At 36.1% G+C, this 19,079-nt stretch overlaps 9 protein-coding genes across 9 annotated transcripts; 2 read left to right on the top strand and 7 right to left on the bottom strand.

Moving 5' to 3' along the window:
- Window positions 1-101: 101 nt before the first annotated feature.
- C9374_005882 (uncharacterized protein) lies at window positions 102-842 on the top strand (the record flags this gene model as incomplete). The annotated part of the gene is made up of 1 exon (XM_044695681.1): window positions 102-842. The coding sequence occupies one exon, from the start codon at window positions 102-104 to the stop codon at window positions 840-842; it is 741 nt and encodes a 246-aa protein (XP_044547769.1).
- Window positions 843-888: 46 nt separating this feature from the next.
- On the bottom strand, window positions 889-3,219 carry C9374_005881 (uncharacterized protein; the record flags this gene model as incomplete). Its single annotated transcript, XM_044695680.1, has 1 exon — window positions 889-3,219. The coding sequence occupies one exon, from the start codon at window positions 3,217-3,219 to the stop codon at window positions 889-891; it is 2,331 nt and encodes a 776-aa protein (XP_044547768.1).
- A 1,630-nt stretch (window positions 3,220-4,849) lies between these two features.
- C9374_005880 (uncharacterized protein) lies at window positions 4,850-6,430 on the bottom strand (the record flags this gene model as incomplete). The annotated part of the gene is made up of 1 exon (XM_044695679.1): window positions 4,850-6,430. One exon carries the CDS (start codon window positions 6,428-6,430, stop codon window positions 4,850-4,852), a length of 1,581 nt encoding a protein of 526 aa, XP_044547767.1.
- Window positions 6,431-7,016: 586 nt separating this feature from the next.
- C9374_005879 (uncharacterized protein) lies at window positions 7,017-8,567 on the bottom strand (the record flags this gene model as incomplete). Its single annotated transcript, XM_044695677.1, has 1 exon — window positions 7,017-8,567. One exon carries the CDS (start codon window positions 8,565-8,567, stop codon window positions 7,017-7,019), a length of 1,551 nt encoding a protein of 516 aa, XP_044547766.1.
- Window positions 8,568-9,076: 509 nt separating this feature from the next.
- On the bottom strand, window positions 9,077-10,888 carry C9374_005878 (uncharacterized protein; the record flags this gene model as incomplete). The annotated part of the gene is made up of 1 exon (XM_044695676.1): window positions 9,077-10,888. The coding sequence occupies one exon, from the start codon at window positions 10,886-10,888 to the stop codon at window positions 9,077-9,079; it is 1,812 nt and encodes a 603-aa protein (XP_044547765.1).
- A 1,992-nt stretch (window positions 10,889-12,880) lies between these two features.
- C9374_005877 (uncharacterized protein) lies at window positions 12,881-14,460 on the bottom strand (the record flags this gene model as incomplete). Its single annotated transcript, XM_044695675.1, has 2 exons — window positions 12,881-13,601; window positions 13,652-14,460. The coding sequence occupies 2 exons, from the start codon at window positions 14,458-14,460 to the stop codon at window positions 12,881-12,883; spliced, it is 1,530 nt and encodes a 509-aa protein (XP_044547764.1).
- Window positions 14,461-15,029: 569 nt separating this feature from the next.
- Window positions 15,030-17,581, top strand: C9374_005876 (uncharacterized protein; the record flags this gene model as incomplete). The annotated part of the gene is made up of 2 exons (XM_044695674.1): window positions 15,030-15,975; window positions 16,203-17,581. 2 exons carry the CDS (start codon window positions 15,030-15,032, stop codon window positions 17,579-17,581), a joined length of 2,325 nt encoding a protein of 774 aa, XP_044547763.1.
- A 78-nt stretch (window positions 17,582-17,659) lies between these two features.
- C9374_005875 (uncharacterized protein) lies at window positions 17,660-18,139 on the bottom strand (the record flags this gene model as incomplete). Its single annotated transcript, XM_044695673.1, has 1 exon — window positions 17,660-18,139. One exon carries the CDS (start codon window positions 18,137-18,139, stop codon window positions 17,660-17,662), a length of 480 nt encoding a protein of 159 aa, XP_044547762.1.
- A 143-nt stretch (window positions 18,140-18,282) lies between these two features.
- On the bottom strand, window positions 18,283-18,864 carry C9374_005874 (uncharacterized protein; the record flags this gene model as incomplete). The annotated part of the gene is made up of 1 exon (XM_044695672.1): window positions 18,283-18,864. The coding sequence occupies one exon, from the start codon at window positions 18,862-18,864 to the stop codon at window positions 18,283-18,285; it is 582 nt and encodes a 193-aa protein (XP_044547761.1).
- Window positions 18,865-19,079: the final 215 nt, after the last annotated feature.

Below are 19,079 nucleotides of genomic sequence, written 5' to 3'. Positions count from 1 at the left end.
AAGCATAACAACAATAACAAAAGCATAACAACAATACAAAAGCACAAAAGCAGCAATAACAAAAGCATAACAACAATACAAAAGCAATCAAACGATACGTCATGACCCGAGTCCACCATACACAACCCACTCCCAAACCAAGAAAGGTCTTGAAGATAACCATGTACAACTCTGATTGTTTCACAAGCAATGCTAAACCTCTTTCCGTAGAACTTGGTGATAAGATTTTTGGCAAGAAATCAAAAGCGGCTAGAAAGAAGAAAGTTGTCAATACCACCAACCATGACGATACGGGTCTCGTTCGAGTTCCTAAAAGAGCAATCAAACCAACACCAACAGAGGTTGATACCAGTATAAATTGGAGAGAGGCATTGAAGGATATTGATCCTGCCATCCTCGACAGATATTACCAACAAAGAAGATTACGAGAATTTGGCTCCGAATCTGCACAAATCTTGAACAGACGATTGGAACCTAATTACAGCAAATTTGGCCATTGGTTGTTCCTCGGAACATGTCCCAAGGAATTATTGGCTCACCTCTTCACTAGGCAAGATTGTTTGACATGGCAAGCTCAATACAGAGTGAAGCAAAATGGTGTTTGGGAGAAATATACTCGCACCTACTATTATTTCAAGCAGTCTATGCCTGATCTATTGGCTGGTTTTGATTGGGGTTTGAAAGATCATCCCATCACAGAAATGTTTCATAACCGAGAAATTCGTTCGTTTTATCATGAAACAGTGTTCATTGTAAATCATGACAACAGAGTGCATATACATTTCTCACAAGTTACACAAGCATATTGTCCAATCACAGATAGATGGGAAGACACAGCATGATCATCAAGAAATCGTCAAATAAAATTCATTGAAACATTAAATTTTATTAAAACTCGTTTTCAAAAAAATTACAAGATTGCTGTGACCACCTTTCTGTTGATTGTACGTTGTTTTCATCAGTAACACCTATCATCAAGCGCAACACAGATTTCCACGCATCACCTTGAGCCAGCTCCAATCTCTGTAAAATTTCATATTCATTGGAAACCGATTTCCAACTTGTAACGTAAACTGTATCATTTAACTTCGATTGCCAAGGAATGTCTCTTTGGGCTGTTAAATATATTCTTCGGAACTCTTGGAATACCACTTGTTCCATAGGAGTCTTCTTGTTATCTTCTTTTGCCCTTCCTCCTGCTGCTGTCGCTCGTTCCACTCCAAGAATATGACCAGCGTGAATATTTTCACTTCCTTGATTAGCAAACCTGATGAGTGGTCCGTGCATGAAAATCAAACTTGCTACGTGCTTAACTAATATATGAATATAATACGCAAATTTAGATGTTGGATATGTATCAATTAATAGCATTCCGAGCCATTTGCAATATAATTTGAGCTTAAAATACTCTTCTACATTTCCTTTTAAACTATTGGGTCCTTGTACATATGAGAAAATAATGATTCGAGTAAGTTGCCAGATAAATATTTCCCTAAAATCTAAAAACCCAGCGAAAATTGTTTCAAAATTTAACAATATTTGATCTGCTTGGTTACCATTCAAATATGGCAGATCTGGCAAAAATTGGTCACTCCTAGCTCCAACAACATCATCATTGTCATCATCTTCCACTTGTGTATTTCTATATTTAAATTGAGAGCAATGTGGTAACTCACTAATTCTCTGTTGGATGGTTTTGCAAATTGTGAACGATTTTTGTTTTAGGAATATTTGTAACATCAAATTACAAACAACTCTTATTTTCAAGTGAAGAGAACACGGGAGAGTTGCAATATTGAATTTTGGATTAGTGTGATACTTTAAGCAACGATATTCACATTCTTTTTCAAAGAGATGTCTTTCATGTTTCTTGCATTTGCAATATGGACAGAAACAGTCATCATCATTCAAATCTGTTACTAATCCTACCATTTTTAAATCATTTGTCAAATATACTATTATTGGAAGGGGTAATTGTTGAGCAACATCAAATATGAAAGGATGTAAAATCATTATAGATGCATTCAATATTTCTACCATATACTTAAATATAGATGTAGAATTTTCTTTGCTCTCTTCGTCATCCAACGCTACGCATGATACATACGAATGTCTGCTTTGGGGAGACAATATCAAATTTAATGGACCAACTGCACCGATTAGGAATGAATTGGCTCCTTTGTCAATAACCATTTTCAACTCCAAAACTCCTATTTGAGGATTAACATTTGCTCTCTCGCATTCATTTCTATGAATTATTAGCATGTCTTGCAATACCTTAAGGAAATTACAATTAAGACGCACACCATTATATTGTATTTCATATTTTTGAGTGATAGCAGTATTAATTTCTTTTCTACATCTATATAATGTTTCCGAGCAAGGTAAAAATCCCTTCAACTGAACATAGTCTACGAAGTGTTGATACCGTTCATCACTCAACAACATGAAATCTTTTAACAATAGAATATCTTCTTTAGCATTGCGCACGTTTGGAATTTGAGCAAAAAAATTTTGACGGATTGTAATATAACGAGACACAACTCGTTCAGTTTCAGAACCTGGTTTTAGAACAACATAACTCAACAAAGCCAAAAAGTGTGCTAGAAAATTTTGAAAATATAATGCCAACACTTCAATCATGATAACACCACTGACGGAAAACATTTGTTGAATTGTGTTCATGTAAGCCATTACTTTAGAATTTCTGTAAGTGGAATCAGTGAGAGACCATATTCTCTTCTTAGAGATTGATTTCCCTGTTATATGCGAATGTCCACAGTTTGAACAAGACAATCCAAAACTAGAATGCACATCAATGTTGTTAGAATCATCAATAGTACTGGTCGAAGAGTTGTTTTCACTAATTGTGATAGGTTGACAACTCCCATACTCTAATTGTTGAAACAAACAAACAGCCACCCATTGCAAAAACTCTTCCTGCTGAACATTATCACGAGAGCTCAAGAATTTCACAGCCCACAAATAATCAACATATTTTGCTGAGTGAGATGGGTTAGTATGCTCTACAGGAGCATATTTTGTCGGTTGGTATGCATTGTGGGTCTTTGTTTTGGAGGTTTTGTTGGTTTTTGCTAATTTTGTTATATTGATCAAAGGCACGCCTTCGTGGACAGTTCGCTCGAAGCCCGAAAAATCGTATGTAAATTCATTCAAAGAGAGAGGATTTCGATTCATTTTATTCATACGATTTTCCATTGTTTGCTGGAGTTGATCTTCGCTTTGCTTCCAGTTGCGGCCGGAACAACAATCCAACTTCCAACGAAAGCAGTTCTTTATTGATCTTCACGAATATCGACAGCTTGCACATTCCAATAAATACTGAGTAGATTGGCTCAACAATTATGAAACAATGCTGAACGAACAATTGTCAATAAGTGTTATGTAATAAAAAATTTATTAATGACATCCTTAATGAAGCCAGCATGTTCAGTCTGAACCTTCAAAATTCACATATTTGAACTAGTATTGCCAAAATTAATTTTGACAGTTGTTAACCCCCCCTGTTTCCGCAGGGGGGGTCATTCAGACCATGTGGTTGTATTGTTTGTCGTTGAGAACGATACCAAATCAGGAAAGAGACAAAAGAGAATTCTCAAATTCGCCCATAATTCTGTCCTCGTGTTCAAAGATGGAGTAATCAAGAGAGAAATACCATTTTCAACTCTTCAATCCTTCTACATTGATAAGGATAACAAGACAAGACTCTTCATCAATTTCATGTTACTAGGAAGAAAGAAGGCCCTATATCGTGTATCATGACAATGCCATTTCTCTTCGTGACAGTCTTTTGGATACTGTGTTAACATTTAAATTCAATGTCATTGTGGCTCCAACACCAATCTGAACGCTGAAAACAATAGTACTTTTGCCACCTTTCAGATGCTGAATATGAAGCTCCAACCATTCATACTCTATTGTTTAATTTGAATATACCTGGTAATGAAGTTTTACTTACAAAAGAATTCAAATTGAAACAAAATTCAAATAATGACATTGTGGAATTTGATTAATTGGAGCAGCAATGAAACAGAACACATCAACCACACAACATGCTGCAAAATTTCAAAAACAAACAATCCAACACACATATCACCATCATTGGAGGAATTATCTATCACAAACAACAATTCATACTTCAAAGAAACATTTAATCACAAAACTTCTTGTGATGTTTCGAGACAAAGAAGGTTCGATAAGAGAAAACCAAACACTATCTCACAACAATCAAACTCCCTCTCGTGGCAACTCTATTCTCAACTGACTTCTCAAGAACAAATTGAAAACCAAAAGCAAATCAGACTCTCAATTCCGAATATTTAAGCATTGGTGATTATGTTCTCCAATTAGATGAAAACAATCATGTCTACATCTGCCAAATTAAGCAAATCAAACAGTGGACAAAAAGGACTGAGAAGAACAAAAAACCTTTGCCTGGATGTGAAGGAGAAGATTATTTACATTCTATCAAATAGGAATACCAAAGAAATACTAAAATGGGAGAACTCAATACTTTTAGATTTTTCATGAAAACTTTTGTGGTGAATGAAACAGATTGCAGATTGATGGACGTTTCTAAAGATTTTACGCAATATTATGAGGAATTTTCTTCGTTTTCAAGAACCTAAGGATTCTGTTGATTGTATCTGAAAATAATTTCGGCAGCGAGGACTATCCTGGCTGAATGGCTGTTTGCTGCGGCTGCAGGTTTGAAAGGGCCCTAATTGCACCCTCTAAGAAGATGAAGAAATTGTTGTTGAAGCTAGTAAACAAGACACAAAAGCCCTCAAATACGCACTCCTTGCGTTTCTCTAGTTTTCTGAGTTTTTTACCTTCTACACATCGTTCCCAAATAAACTCCATAATAAAAGTATTCCATTCTTTCACAATATAATTCGTCACTGTATTCTGAAACAAACCCAGATCTTTTGATTTCTTCTCGAAGATTCACCATAAATTCAGGATCGTCTGTAATTTCTGTGGGTGTATATTGTAGAAGTGTGTTATCTCCAAACTTTGCAGCTTTCAACAAGAATGACTTGTCACAAAATAATTTCCTTGAAATATAATGAAAACAACTGAGATCTCGTTTGATAGCTTCCATCACAATTTCTTCGTCTTTTTTCAATTCATCATCTGCGAATTCAATGGCTCCACACCTTTGTTTTACAGCTGTCAACACAACTTGTCTGTCTTTCTTCATCTCATTGGAAGAATAACGTAATGACTCTCCATTTTGAGTTACTGCACTCAAGACTACTTCTCGCTCATTCTGCAACTCTTCTGATGCATATACAAGAGCATATCCATGTTGATTTGCAGCAGCCAACACAACCTCTTTGTCTCCTTTCAAATCTGAAGAAACATATCCTAATGCCCAACCATTTTGTTGAACAGCCATTAATGCAATTTCTTTGTCATTTCTCAAAGTTTCTGATGCAAATCGAAGTGAAGTACCAGCATTTTTAACTGCATTCAAAACAACATCTCGATCACTTTTGAGTTCACTTGACACAAATTCAAGTAAAAATCCAAATTCTTGAATGATCTTCATCATGATTTCTTTCGATGAATAATCAAAAGAGCATGAGGTTTCAAACTCATCTGGAAATATTAATTTGAGAACTTGTAACATGAAATCATGATTTCGAAGAAATTCTTCTGAAACATATCGAAGTGCATTCTTATTTTGTTTGATTGCCTCCAATGCAACTGTTTCATACCAATCTGAATTTCTATATCTGAAATAATAAATAAATTGCAATGCAATTCCATTTTGTTTGACAGCAGTGAGCACAACTTCTTTGTCATTTCCAAATTTATGGTGCCACTGAAGAGCCATTCCATTCTGCCTCACAACTTCCAACACGAATTCCCTGTCATATCGAAGTGCTTTTGAAGCACATCTAAATGATTCATCATTTTCCTTTGTGGCTGTCAACACCACTTCTTTATCATTGTGAATAACTTCATCTGCAAATCGTAACTCTGAACCTTTTTGTTGAACCACTTTCAAAACAAAATCTCGATCTTGTTGTAATGATGCGGATGCAAACTTCAATCCATATCCATACTTTTTGATATGATTCAACACAAATTCACGATCATTCATAAATTCGACTGGAAAGAAATTATAATATTGCAATTCCCGGTTCAAAAGCCATTTCTTTTTTCCTTCTTGTTGCCATGTGAATTTCTTTTTCAATAACAATTCTACATTCCGAGTGTGTTCATAATTTTCATCATCATGACAAAATAAACAAGTTGAAAAATCAACAAGGATCATCCGAACATTTCCATCATCATTTATCCATGTTGGAGTTAATTTTTGTTTCTTGCTTTGAAATGACGACCGTGATGAGAGATTGGTTTGAAACTCAATGAACGAGGTGAGGTCTCTTTTCGCCATTTTTTTTGCATTTGTAAATAGTAATTTGGATCTGTGGTTTGTGGTTGGCGTATGTACACACGGCAATGAAAAATCTGTTTTGCCATCATTCTCTTTATAATTTACAACAAAATGTAATAGCAAAGAGCAAAAAATGATTCAACACCTCCCTCCCAGCAGCAAGGAGTACCAACGAGAAAGAGTGAAAGAGCTGGAGTCAGTTCTTTACCAAATGTGTGATGACACTTATCAATAACCTCCAGTCTCATTCACCTGTAGATGGCTCCTTTTTGGGGCAAATTTGCAGCACTGTATCAGTAGTAATTTAGAACACTAAGGCTATCACAAACGACCGTAGATTTGAGTGACAAGGTGTTAAACATATTGCTTGATGATTTCATTGCTTTTTTAGCGAGCACAGTCCAAGAATTTGAAGAAGCTTAACCTTGGCAGCAATGACGAAATCGACAAAGAAAATGTCAAACGTATGGCCAACAGTGAATATATTTGAAGAATTTAACTTTGTATCAATGACGACATGAGACATTTCATACATTCAGACCATCTCAATAAAAAAGATATTGTATTGCAAGTGGTGGAGCGGCTCTTAGTGATTTCGAATTGTTCCCAAATAAACTCCATAATAAAAGTATTCCATTCTTTCATGATATAATTTGTCACTGTACTCTGAAGCAAATCCAGATCTTTTGATTTCTTCTCGAAGTTTCACCATAAATTCATGATCATCTGTAATTTCTTTGGGTGTATATCGTAGAAGTGTGTTACCACAGAATTTTGCTGCTTTCAACAAGAATGATTTGTCACAAAATAATTTCTTTGAAATATAATGAAAACAATTGAGATCTCGTCTGACAGCTTCCAACACAATTTCTTCGTCTTTTTTCAATTCATCATCTGCGAATTCAATGGCCTCACACCTTTGTTTTACAGCTGTCAACACAACTTGTCTGTCTTTCTTCATCTCATCTGAAGCATAACACAAAGAATATCCATAGTGAGTAACTGAAGTCAAGACTACTTCTCGATCATTCCTCAACTCTGTTGATGCATATTCAAGAGCAAATCCATGTTGATTTACAGCAGCCAACACAATCTCTTTGTCTCCTTTCAAATCTGAAGAGACAAATTTTAATGCCCAACCAACTTGCATGACAGCCATTAATGCAATTTCTTTGTCATTTCTCAAATCATCTGATGCAAATCGAAGTGAAGTACCATCATTTTTAACTGCATTCAAAACAACATCTCGATCACTTTTGAGTTCACTTGACACAAATTCAAGTAAAAATCCAAACTCTGAAACTACTCTTAGAATAATTTCTTTCGATGAATAATCAAAAGAGCATGAGGTTTCAAACTCTTCTGGAAATATTAATTTGAGAGCTTGTAACATGAAATCTTGATTTTGAAGGAATTCTTCTGAAACATATTGAAGTGCCTTCTTATCTTGTTTGATTACCTCCAATGCAATGGTTTCATACCAATTTGAATTTTGTGATCTGTCGTAGATGATCGATGCCAATGCAGTTCCATTTTGTTTGACAGCAGTGAGCACAACTTCTTTGTCATTTCGAAATTTATGGTGCCACTGAAGAGCCATTCCATTCTGTCTCACAACTTCCAACACGAATTCCCTGTCATTTTGAAGCGCTAATGAAGCATATCTAAATGATACATCATTTTCCTTTGTGGCTGTCAACACCACTTCTTTATCATTGTGAATATCTTCATCTGCAAATCGTAACTCTAAACCATTTTGTTGAACCACTTTCAAAACAAAATCTCGATCTCGTTTTAATTGTGTGGATGCAAATTTCAATCCATATCCATACTTTTTGAAATGATTCAACACAAATTCACGATCATTCATAAACTCAACAGGAAAGAAGTTTTGATATTTCAATTCCCGATTCAAAAGCCATTTCTTTTTGCCTTCTTGTTGCCATGAGAATTTCTTTTTCAATAACAATTCTACATTCCGAGTGTGTTCATAATTTTCATCATCATGATGAAATAAACAAGTTGAAAAATCAACAAGGATCATTCGAACATTTTCTTTTGGTTTCTTGGTTTGAAATGACGACCGTGATGAGAGATTGGTTTGAAACTCGATGAACAGATCGTCTTTTTTCGCCATTTTTTTTGCACGGCGCGATAGAGTTCAAGGCGGATGCTTTGTTTTTGGAACAAAAGATGTCACTGGTTTCACTGCAGTTGTGATAGAATCCACTGGCTTTGTGCTGTTATTGGCTGATCAGTAGTAATTAAGAACACTAAGGCTAACTGTGCCAATGATACAAAGACATGACAGACAAGTCCAAACCAACATCCCCTGTACCAAAGTCTTCCACAATACCAAAAAAACCAACCAACATGAATCATACTCTCAATTACAACCTCAGCATTAGACTTTACTGAATCTCGTGCTTCAAATAGACGTAATATCGTTCAGGTCTTCACCGGCACTTTAATTACGACTACCAAACATGCTTTCACTGTCCATGTATGTAGACATTATTATCAACAACGATTTGATTGCATCTTCATCTAATTTTCAGGCGTCGGAAAGACCTTGATGTGCTATACACTATCAACAAGGCTAAACTCTAGTACCATTACTAACCTTTGAGATTTCCAACGTAACAACTAATGATTCCTCTGTTCCAAACTAGACCCCAAATACACTCCATAATAAAAGTGTTCCATTCTTTCTTGATACAATTCATCACTATACTCGGAAACAGATCCAGAACTTTTGATTTCCTCTGTTAATTTCACCATAAATTCATGATCATTGGTAATTTCATTTGGTATCAAACTCAAAAGAGGATGACCGACAAGCTTTGCAATTTTCAACAAGAATTGATGGTCAATCAATAACTCCTTAGAAGTACTTTGCAAATAAGTCCCACCTAGTTGGATGATTTCGAACCAAGTTTCTGGATCACTTGACCAATCGTAACGTGAATACCTGAAGGCTCCTTGGTGTTGTTTTAAAGCTGTCAAAACCACTTGTCTATCTTTCTTCATCTCATTGGAAGCAAAACATAATGACTCTCCATTTTGAGTTACTGCACTCAAGACTACTTCTCGATCATTCTTCAACTCATTGGAAGCAAAACGTAATGACTCTCCATTTTGAGTTACTGCAGTCAAGACCACCTCTCGATCATTCTTCAACTCATTGGAAGCAAAGTGTAATGACTCTCCATCTTGAGTTACTGCAGTCAAGACCACCTCTCGATCATTCTTCAACTCTTTTGGTGCATATTCAAGACGATTTCCGTTTTTGGTTACAGCTGCCAAAACCACTTGTCTGTCGTTCTTCATCTCATCCAAAGCAACACGCAATGAATATCTATCGTGACTTACTGCAGTCAAGACCAATTGTCTGTCTTTCTTCATCTCATTTGAAGCAAAATGCAATGAGTATCCATCTTGAGTTACTGCAGTCAAGACTACTTCTCGATCATTTTGCAATTCTTCTGATGCATGTAGAAGAGCACGTCCACAACGGGTTACAGCAGCCAACACCACTTGTTGATCTCCTTTCAAATCTGAAGAAACATATCTCAATGACCAACCATCTTGTTGAACAGCAATTAATGCAATTTCTTTGTCATTTCTCAAATCATCTGATGCAAATCCCAACGAACGACCATGATTTTTAACTGCACTCAAAACAACATCTCGATCACGTTTGAGTTCACTTGACACAAATTCAAGTAAAAATCCAAATTCTTGAACTACTCTTAGCATGATTTCTTTCGATGAATAATCAAAAGAGCATGAGGTTTCAAACTCATCTGGAAATATTAATTTGAGAGCTTGTAACATGAAATCTTGATTTTGAAGAAAATCTTTGGAAACATATCGAAGTGCATTCTTATTTTGTTGGATTGCTTCCAATGCAACTGTTTCATACCAATCAAAGCTGTCATTTACAAATTTCAATGCATTCCCATTTTGTTTGACAGCAGCCAACACAATCTCCCTGTCATATAGAGCGTTACTGTCGCACTCAAGGGCCATTCCATTCTGTCTCACAACTCCCAACACGAATTCCCTGTTTTCAAGAGGCTTTTTTGGAAAAACATCTGTTTTTATGGCCGTCAATAACACTTCTTTATAATCATCGCGAAAGTATGGACACAGTAATCTGTACTCATCGTATAGAGCAAATCCGTGATCTTTTTGTAATTGTGTGGATGCAAATCGCAATCCATATCCATACTTTTTGAAATGATTCAACACAAATTCACGATCATTCATAAACTCAACAGGAAAGAAATGTTGATATTTCAATTCCCGATTCAAAAGCCATTTCTTCTTTCCCAATTGTTGTAATGAAAATTTCTTTTTCAACACTGCTTGCATGTTCAAAGGATGATTGTGAGTGGAAACTTGATAAAAATCAACGAGAAGGATATGAACACTTGTCATTTGTGTTGTCATCATTTCACAGTGTGACTGTGGAATGAATGGATGACGAAAAGCAAATACACGAACCTTTACGGTGTCACACAATTTAGAGTTCTCTTTACTTAATCAATTACGGTGTCACATCACTTTGAGTTCCAAAACCTTGCCAGAGTGGGAACAATTGATTTATCATCGGAGGACAGTATTCGACTGAAACCATTCGCCGAACATTCAAACGATATAAATTTACTTTAGAAGACACAAATAAGGCAGTGAAAGAATTGAGTGGCAGAATAAAACGAAAATTATCTATGGCTCTTACCTTAATTGGAGAACCTGATGTTATTCGGATCATTCAGAATGATCATGATGTTGCATTAGCTGACGGTCATCAAAACGGACATGTAATTCCTTAGAACCTAAGAAACATTGAAACGCAACAAAGAGATTGTGTTACAGCTGTTCAGACCAACGAATGTGCTGTTCAACATGCGTCCAATGAGTTGAAAGCTGACTGAGAATTCATGTTGCAAGTTGGTTGTTTTTTGCTTAAAAATCGATATTCTATATCATCCAAAATGAAAGACAGAGACTCATCAAGACCAAATACGATTGGACGTCGTTGAGTGACATTAAAGAACCAATCAAAATTTGGATTCCATTCGTTTCATAAAAATTCATTCCAACAAGAGATTTAATCGTGTCTCGGATCAACAACGTGACAATCTTGTTGAAACCATTGCAGATGTTGGTGAAATTTACCTCATTAGAAAAACAACAAACCTTTGTCGTTGAGAACGACACCCTAAATAAGAAAGAGACAAAAGAGAATTCTCAAATTCGCCCATAATTCTGTCCTCGTGTTCAAAGATGGAGTAATCAAGAGAGAAATACCATTTTCAACTCTTCAATCCTTCTACATTGATAAGGATAACAAGACAAGACTCTTCATCAATTTCATGTTACTAGGAAGAAAGAAGGCCCTATATCGTGTATCATGACAATGCCATTTCTCTTCGTGACAGTCTTTTGGATACTGTGTTAACATTTAAATTCAATGTCATTGTGGCTCCAACACCAAAGCGTACTTTTGCCACCTTTCAGATGCTGAATATGAAGCTCCAACCATTCATACTCTATTGTTTAATTTGAATATACCTGGTATTGAAGTTTTACTTACAAAAGAATTCAAATTGAAACAAAATTCGAATAATGACATTGTGGAATTTGATCAATTGGAGCAGCAATGGAACAGAACACATCAACCACACAACATGCTGCAAAATTTCAAAAACAAACAATCCAACACACATATCACCATCATTGGAGGAATTACCTATCACAAACAACAATTCATACGCCAAGTAACATTTAATCACAAAACTTCTTGTGATGTTTTGAGACAAAGAAGGTTCGATAAGAGAAAACCAAACACTATCTCACAACAATCAAACTCCCTCTCATGGCAACTCTATTCTCAACTGACTTCTCAAGAACAAATTGAAAAACCAGAAGCAAATTAGACTCTCAATTCCGATTATTTAAGCATTGGTGATTATGTTCTCCAATTAGATGAAAACAATCATGTCTACATCTGCCAAATTAAGCAAATCAAACAGTGGACAAAAAGGACTGAGAAGAACAAAAAACCTTTGCCTGGATGTGAAGGAGAAGATTCTATCAAATGGGAATACCGAAGAGATACTAAAATGAGAGAACTCAATACTTTCAGATTTTTCATGAAAACTTTTGTGGTGAATGAAACAGATTGCAGATTGATGGACGTTTCTAAAGATTTTACGCATTTTCTTCGTTTTCAAGAACCTAAGGATTCTGTTGATTGTATCTGAAAATAATTTCGGCAGCGAGGACTATCCTGGCTGAATGGCTGTTTGCTGTGGCTGCAGGTTTGAAAGGGCCCTCATTGCACCCTCTAAGAAGATGAAGAAATTGTTGTTGAAGCTATTAAACAAGACACAAAAGCCCTCAAATACGCACTCCTTGCGTTTCTCTAGTTTTCTGAATTTTTTACCTTCTACACATCGTTCCCAAATAAACTCCATAATAAAAGTATTCCATTCTTTCACGATATAATTCGTCACTGTACTCTGAAGCAAATCCAGGTCTTTTGATTTCTTCTCGAAGTTTCACCATAAATTCATGATCATCTGTAATTTCTTTGGGTGTATATCGTAGAAGTGTGTTACCACAGAATTTTGCTGCTTTCAACAAGAATGATTGGTCACAAAATAATTTCCTTGAAATATAATGAAAACAATTGAAATCTCGTCTGACAGCTTCCAACACAATTTCTTCGTCTTTTTTCAATTCATCATCTGCGAATTCAATGGCCTCACACCTTTGTTTTACAGCTGTCAACACAACTTGTCTGTCTTGCTTCATCTCATTTGAAGCATAACACAAAGAATATCCATCGTGAGTTACTGAAGTCAAGACTACTTCTCGATCATTCCTCAACTCTTTTGATGCATATTGAAGAGCATATCCATTTTGATTCACAGCAGCCAACACAACCTCTTTGTCTCCTTTCAAATCTGAAGAGACATATTCTAATGCCCAACCAACTTGCATGACAGCCAGTAATGCAATTTCTTTGTCATTTCTCAAAGTTTCTGATGCAAATCGAAGTGAAATACCATCATTTTTAACTGCATTCAAAACAACATCTCGATCATGTTTGAGTTCACTTGACACAAATTCAAGTAAAAATCCAAATTCTTGAACTACTCTTAGCATGATTTCTTTCGATGAATAATCAAAAGAGCATGAGTTTCAAACTCTTCTGGAAATATTAATTTGAGAACTTGTAACATGAAATCTTGATTGTGAAGGAATTCTTCTGAAACATATTGAAGTGCCTTCTTATCTTGTTTGATTGCCTCCAATGCAATGGTTTCATACCAATTTGAATTTTGTGATCTGTCGTAGATGATCGATGCCAATGCAGTTCCATTTTGTTTGACAGCAGTGAGCACAACTTCTTTGTCCTTTTCAAATTTATGGTGCCACAGAAGAGCCATTCCATTCTGTCTCACAACTTCCAACACAAATTCCCTGTCATTTTGAAGCGCTAATGAAGCACATCTAAATGATACACCATTTTCCTTTGTGGCTGTCAATACCACTTCTTTATCGTTGCGAATATCTTCATAGGAATACTGTAACTCTGAACCTTTTTGTTGAACCACTTTCAAAACAAATTCTCGATCTCGTTTTAATTGTGTGGATGCAAATTTCAGTCCATATCCATACTTTTTGATATGATTCAACACAAATTCACGATCATTCATAAATTCGACTGGAAAGAAGTTATAATATTGCAATTCCCGGTTCAAAAGCCATTTCTTTTTGCCTTCTTGTTGCCATGAGAATTTCTTTTTCAATAACAATTCTTCATTCCGAGTGTGTTCATAATTTTCATCATCATGATGAAATAAACAAGTTGAAAAATCAACAAGGATCATCCGAATATTTCCATCATCATTTGTCCATGTTGGAGTTAATTTTTGTTTCTTGGTTTGAAATGACGACCCTGATGAGAGATTGGTTTGAAACTCGATGAACGAGGTGAGGTCTCGTTTCGCCATTTTTTTTTGCATGGTTCGTTAAATAACGACTGTGTAAAGTTAATGAATGCACCTTCGTTCAAGACTATGTTGTGGACGTATGTAAAAGAAGTATCAACACTTGGTTCGATATGTTTACCTTAAATATCTGTTTGTAATAATGGCGCCAATTCTTTACGTTAAGTCGAGTACAAAAAAAATTGTAAACAACAATTCAAACCGATCATCATGAAGACAGCATCATCGTCGAAAATATCAATATTGAAGCATCCGAATGAAGAGGATGAAGAGATACAACATAAATGTACAAACAAAAACAGATGAATAACGTGTCATCGGAAGATGGTAAAAAGAAAAGAAGGAAAAGAAGAAGATCAAGGAATCTATTATCAAACAACAACCAAAGTTGTCGGAAGCACTCCATCCGTTGGGTGAAGATCAATCTGAACGAGAAGAAAAGTAAGTTTGAAATTCCAATGACTTCTAGTTGTAAATGAAAGAACTCAATGAACGACGACGATGCTCAGATTGTGGTCTCTGGATGTGTATGTCCATGAAGTCATTCACTTTATTTATAAATCACCAATCCCATGCTTTCTAATGACTGTTGCATAGGATTCCGACTTTGGGATTTCCCTCTCATGTACGTTCAAAAACCAGAAGGACCCTACACCAATGCAGACACTCTAGAAGCGCGAATGTTCAAAGAAAGTTTTACCTCCACAGCCTTCTACAAGTCCGATGTTAGGGATCAAGAAAATTACTCGAGTCATAATATTATGTTTAGAACAGGAAAGAGCATTGTTTTTTCAATGAAACGAGAAGAGTTGGGAATTTATGTACAAACATTACCACTTTATGTCTTTCTATTTATTTTAACATCGACAAATATGGATGGAACTGATTTACCATTTGGATGGAAGCCGGTATTGATAGGAAGTGTCAATATTCCACTCCATGATTTAAAAGTATTCGAGGAGGTGGATGCTCCCAAACGACAACTAGTTCAACAAAAGAAAACTCTCAGTGGAACTTTTACAATGAAGAACGATCGTGGATATGATGTGGCGGTGATAGACATGGACGTTCGATTAAGGCAATTGTCACCACAACCTGGCCTAACGTGTAACGATACCATGACAAGCAACATTTCAAAAATGTTTTCTTTACAACGACCTCTTACAATGGGTGGACCAAACTCAAAAGTAATGGATATTACAACAAAACTTCAAACAGGAGCAGTCACCAGAAATCCGCTATTAACAGTCACAGACAGTATCTTTCCATCAGCAAACAACACACTTCACACGAAAGGAAATTTACAAGCAACTTTACATGGAAAAGGAATGACTGGAGAATTTGGCGCATTGTCATCAATGGTCCAACAATACAAACACAACCAACAGCAAACTAAAATGATGAAAGGTCAAATTGAGGCCCAACTTGCCTCCATGACTGCTCAGTTATCTCAAATCACGACTCAGCTTAAAGAAAAGTCAAAGAAGTCGAAGAAGTCAAAAGTCCTTTATACAGACAGTATAAAGCGACCGTCATCCACAACATCAAGGCCAAAAAGTTCATGCTCTGTGGCTTTAAGAAGACAATCCCCCAACGTGTTTCAAAAAAAAGTGTCACAACCCATAGAGACAATGAAACGGACCACATCTTCCATCTCTTCAAGAAGACCGTCGTCAGCCAGTTCCAGCTCAAAAGGAACCTCCCAAAAATTGGTTAAACCAGTTATTGATACGAATCGATCACAGAAAAAGCCATCCAAGTGAAATCAAGTTCTGTAACTAAAAAACCAGATCCGTCTCGAGATTACAAAGTAACATTAGAAGAAGAACTAGCAGAAAGAGTGATTAAAAAACTTCAACAACAGCGCTATGATACGATCAAAGACGATGAACGTCAAGGGACAACCTTATCTGGTGTCATACCTCATCTGACAGATACAATGACGAACAAGGAGAATGAATCATCTTCTGCTCGAGAATTATCCGAAGATACAACCAATGAATATATTACGATACCATGTGAACTATATCGAACGATTAAGGAAAATAATGACCGTTACAACAATTTACAGCAAAGTTATCAAATGATCATGGATGAATTTATGGACAATCCAAGTAAATTATTTTCATCCATGACCAAGATCGATACAAGAGGAATGTCACTTCGAGAGAAGGAACTATGGAAGAATCAAAACAAATTAATTAATCTATTGAAAGATAATTATGAGGCAATCAAACTTGAGAAAGACCTTCATGCGTTGAAAGCTTCAAAACAGCCAGTGAAAGAAGTTTCAACTCCCATGCAAGTTGAAGAAGTGGAGGAGAGTTTAACATCTTCAACAATAACCTCAGCAAGGTCTGAGCGTCATTCAGCAAAAGACAACAACAAAAATGGAACTAACCAAAGATCATCAAGTCGACAAGCGAGCGCAGAATCATTATTTAGCTCAGGATCGTCAGCACGATCTGTACTGACAGAACCAGTGGTGACCAAAGAACTCAATAAGGTTGTTGTCTCATCAACGCAAAACCAAGTAACACCAGTTCAAGAGTCTGATGATTACTATTCATCAACCGCCAAGTTTGACATGATCAACGAGGATGAGAAAGAGGAAAATCAACAATCAAGCACTTCAGATAGTTTTGACAGTGAAGCTTTGAGCAAGCAGAACAATCAAGAACCTCAAATCTCAACTTCTTTGCTCGTCGACAACAACACTGCTTCAATTGCTATCACGGACGGGTCATTCGAAGATTTTGATGGAGATTTTGAGACAAGCCAAACGATGGAATATACTGAAAACACAAGCGAGACTTTACAACCAACAAAGATACCAAGTGACACTTTAAGATCAGATCACGATTTTGCAGTGGTACAAGTTCAAAATAACGGGGAGAAACCTTCCAATACGTCTATTCAGGAAGAGGATTTTGAAGATTTCAAAGATGATGAATTTGATCATCACGAGCAGCAACAAGTGGTTATTGAAGAGGAAGAAGATGAAGATGTTACATATGAAGATCAGCAAGAAGGTCATCAAGAGCCTTCAGAAGAGAACGAATTTGTCCACTCAATTGATTACTCTGGCATTGAGGAAAGAACTGAGGAAGAGGATAGAATTTAACAATACAGGCTGAATTTCAAATTCAATTAGTGGTCTCTTGGACTGATTGAATGCTTTGTTGAAATACTTGTGAAATATTTATTTATTATTGTTGGTAGTAGATTGTTTGTAGAAATATTCAATGGTTTGAATGGCAGATTCTTTGAAGGAGTATTTTGGCTTCCAACCATTATTTGTGAGTCGTCGAACGGAAGCCATCGAATAGACAACGTCTCCCGGTCTTCGTGGAAGGTACACTCTCTTATTCACAGGCTTTTGTGTTAATTTGGCACATTGTGATTCAACAATGTCAGCCATTTGATTAATGGTAATGTACGAGCCATAACCAACATTAAATACACCAAATTCTCCAATAAAGAAAGAGGCATAGACGTTGGCCCAAACCACATCTTTCACATAGACAAAATCTCTAGTTTGTCTTCCGTCTCCATAAATTTCAATGGCTTCTCCTTTGACACATGCTCGGTCGATAAATCGTGGAATTGCAGCTGCATACTGAGAGTTGGGATCTTGACGTTCTCCAAAAACGTTGAAATATCGAAGAGCAATAGCAACCATTGGTTCGTTGTCGCTGTCACTGTTGTCCTCTCCAAGTTTTTTACCTGCAGATAAATGCTCCTCAATCGCCTGTTGAGAATGGAATTTACACAAAAATTCTCCATCATATTTCGATTGAGCATACGGTGACTCGCAGCTTGGGTTCATGTTCTCAAATTTTGGTACAGTTGGCTCAAACCATAAATAGCTGCTGACGAGCTCAATACAACTTTTTTCACGTGTCCAGATTTTCTGCTTTCCTCCAAAACAATATCGGTTCCCATAGTATTCACTTGGAAATACATTTGAGGGAATTTCATGGATTCTGGAACTGATACCAGAGCAGCCAAATGATACACATATCGTATGTTATACTTTTTCAAAGTATCTCTAAAAACTGATCGATCCATGATAGATTCCTTTACAAAAACAATTTTTTTTGAATTCAACTTTTGTTCCAACGAGTACAGAAATTCCAAATTGCTATTCGTATTTACATTGGGGTTACCACTTGATTGTGCAGTTGCATGTAAATTATCATAAATTACAATTCGTTCACAGAGAGGTTCATTCCTCACAAAATGTTCAGCAATATGAGAGCCAATAAATCCAGCTCCTCCTGTAATCATGACTGAGTATGGTTTTGTGGGCTCCTTACTTTTTTTCAATTTCTTAAAGAATTGTGCTGCTGCGGAATGGCTATTACTGGCATCTATGATATTCATACTAGCACTATTTTTGAACATGAGTCGTATAATGAAGAGTATTGAAACTACTCCGAGAAAGATGAGAGCCCACTTTCTGGGTTGATGGATAATGTTGGATATTATATTGTTCATCATCATGATGATGGTATTATTCGTGGATATAAATATGTTGATCAAGTAGAGGATGGACTAGGAATGTTGTTACTATTCCGATGATGTTTAGAAGAAATTCTTATTTCCTGTTGTATACTAAT

Source organism: Naegleria lovaniensis, assembly GCF_003324165.1.
Source record: "Naegleria lovaniensis strain ATCC 30569 chromosome Unknown tig025, whole genome shotgun sequence".
NCBI lineage: Eukaryota > Heterolobosea > Eutetramitea > Acrasida > Naegleriidae > Naegleria > Naegleria lovaniensis.
The sequence above is the reverse complement of the archived record's forward strand: the minus strand, read 5'-3'. Positions and strand labels throughout refer to the sequence as shown.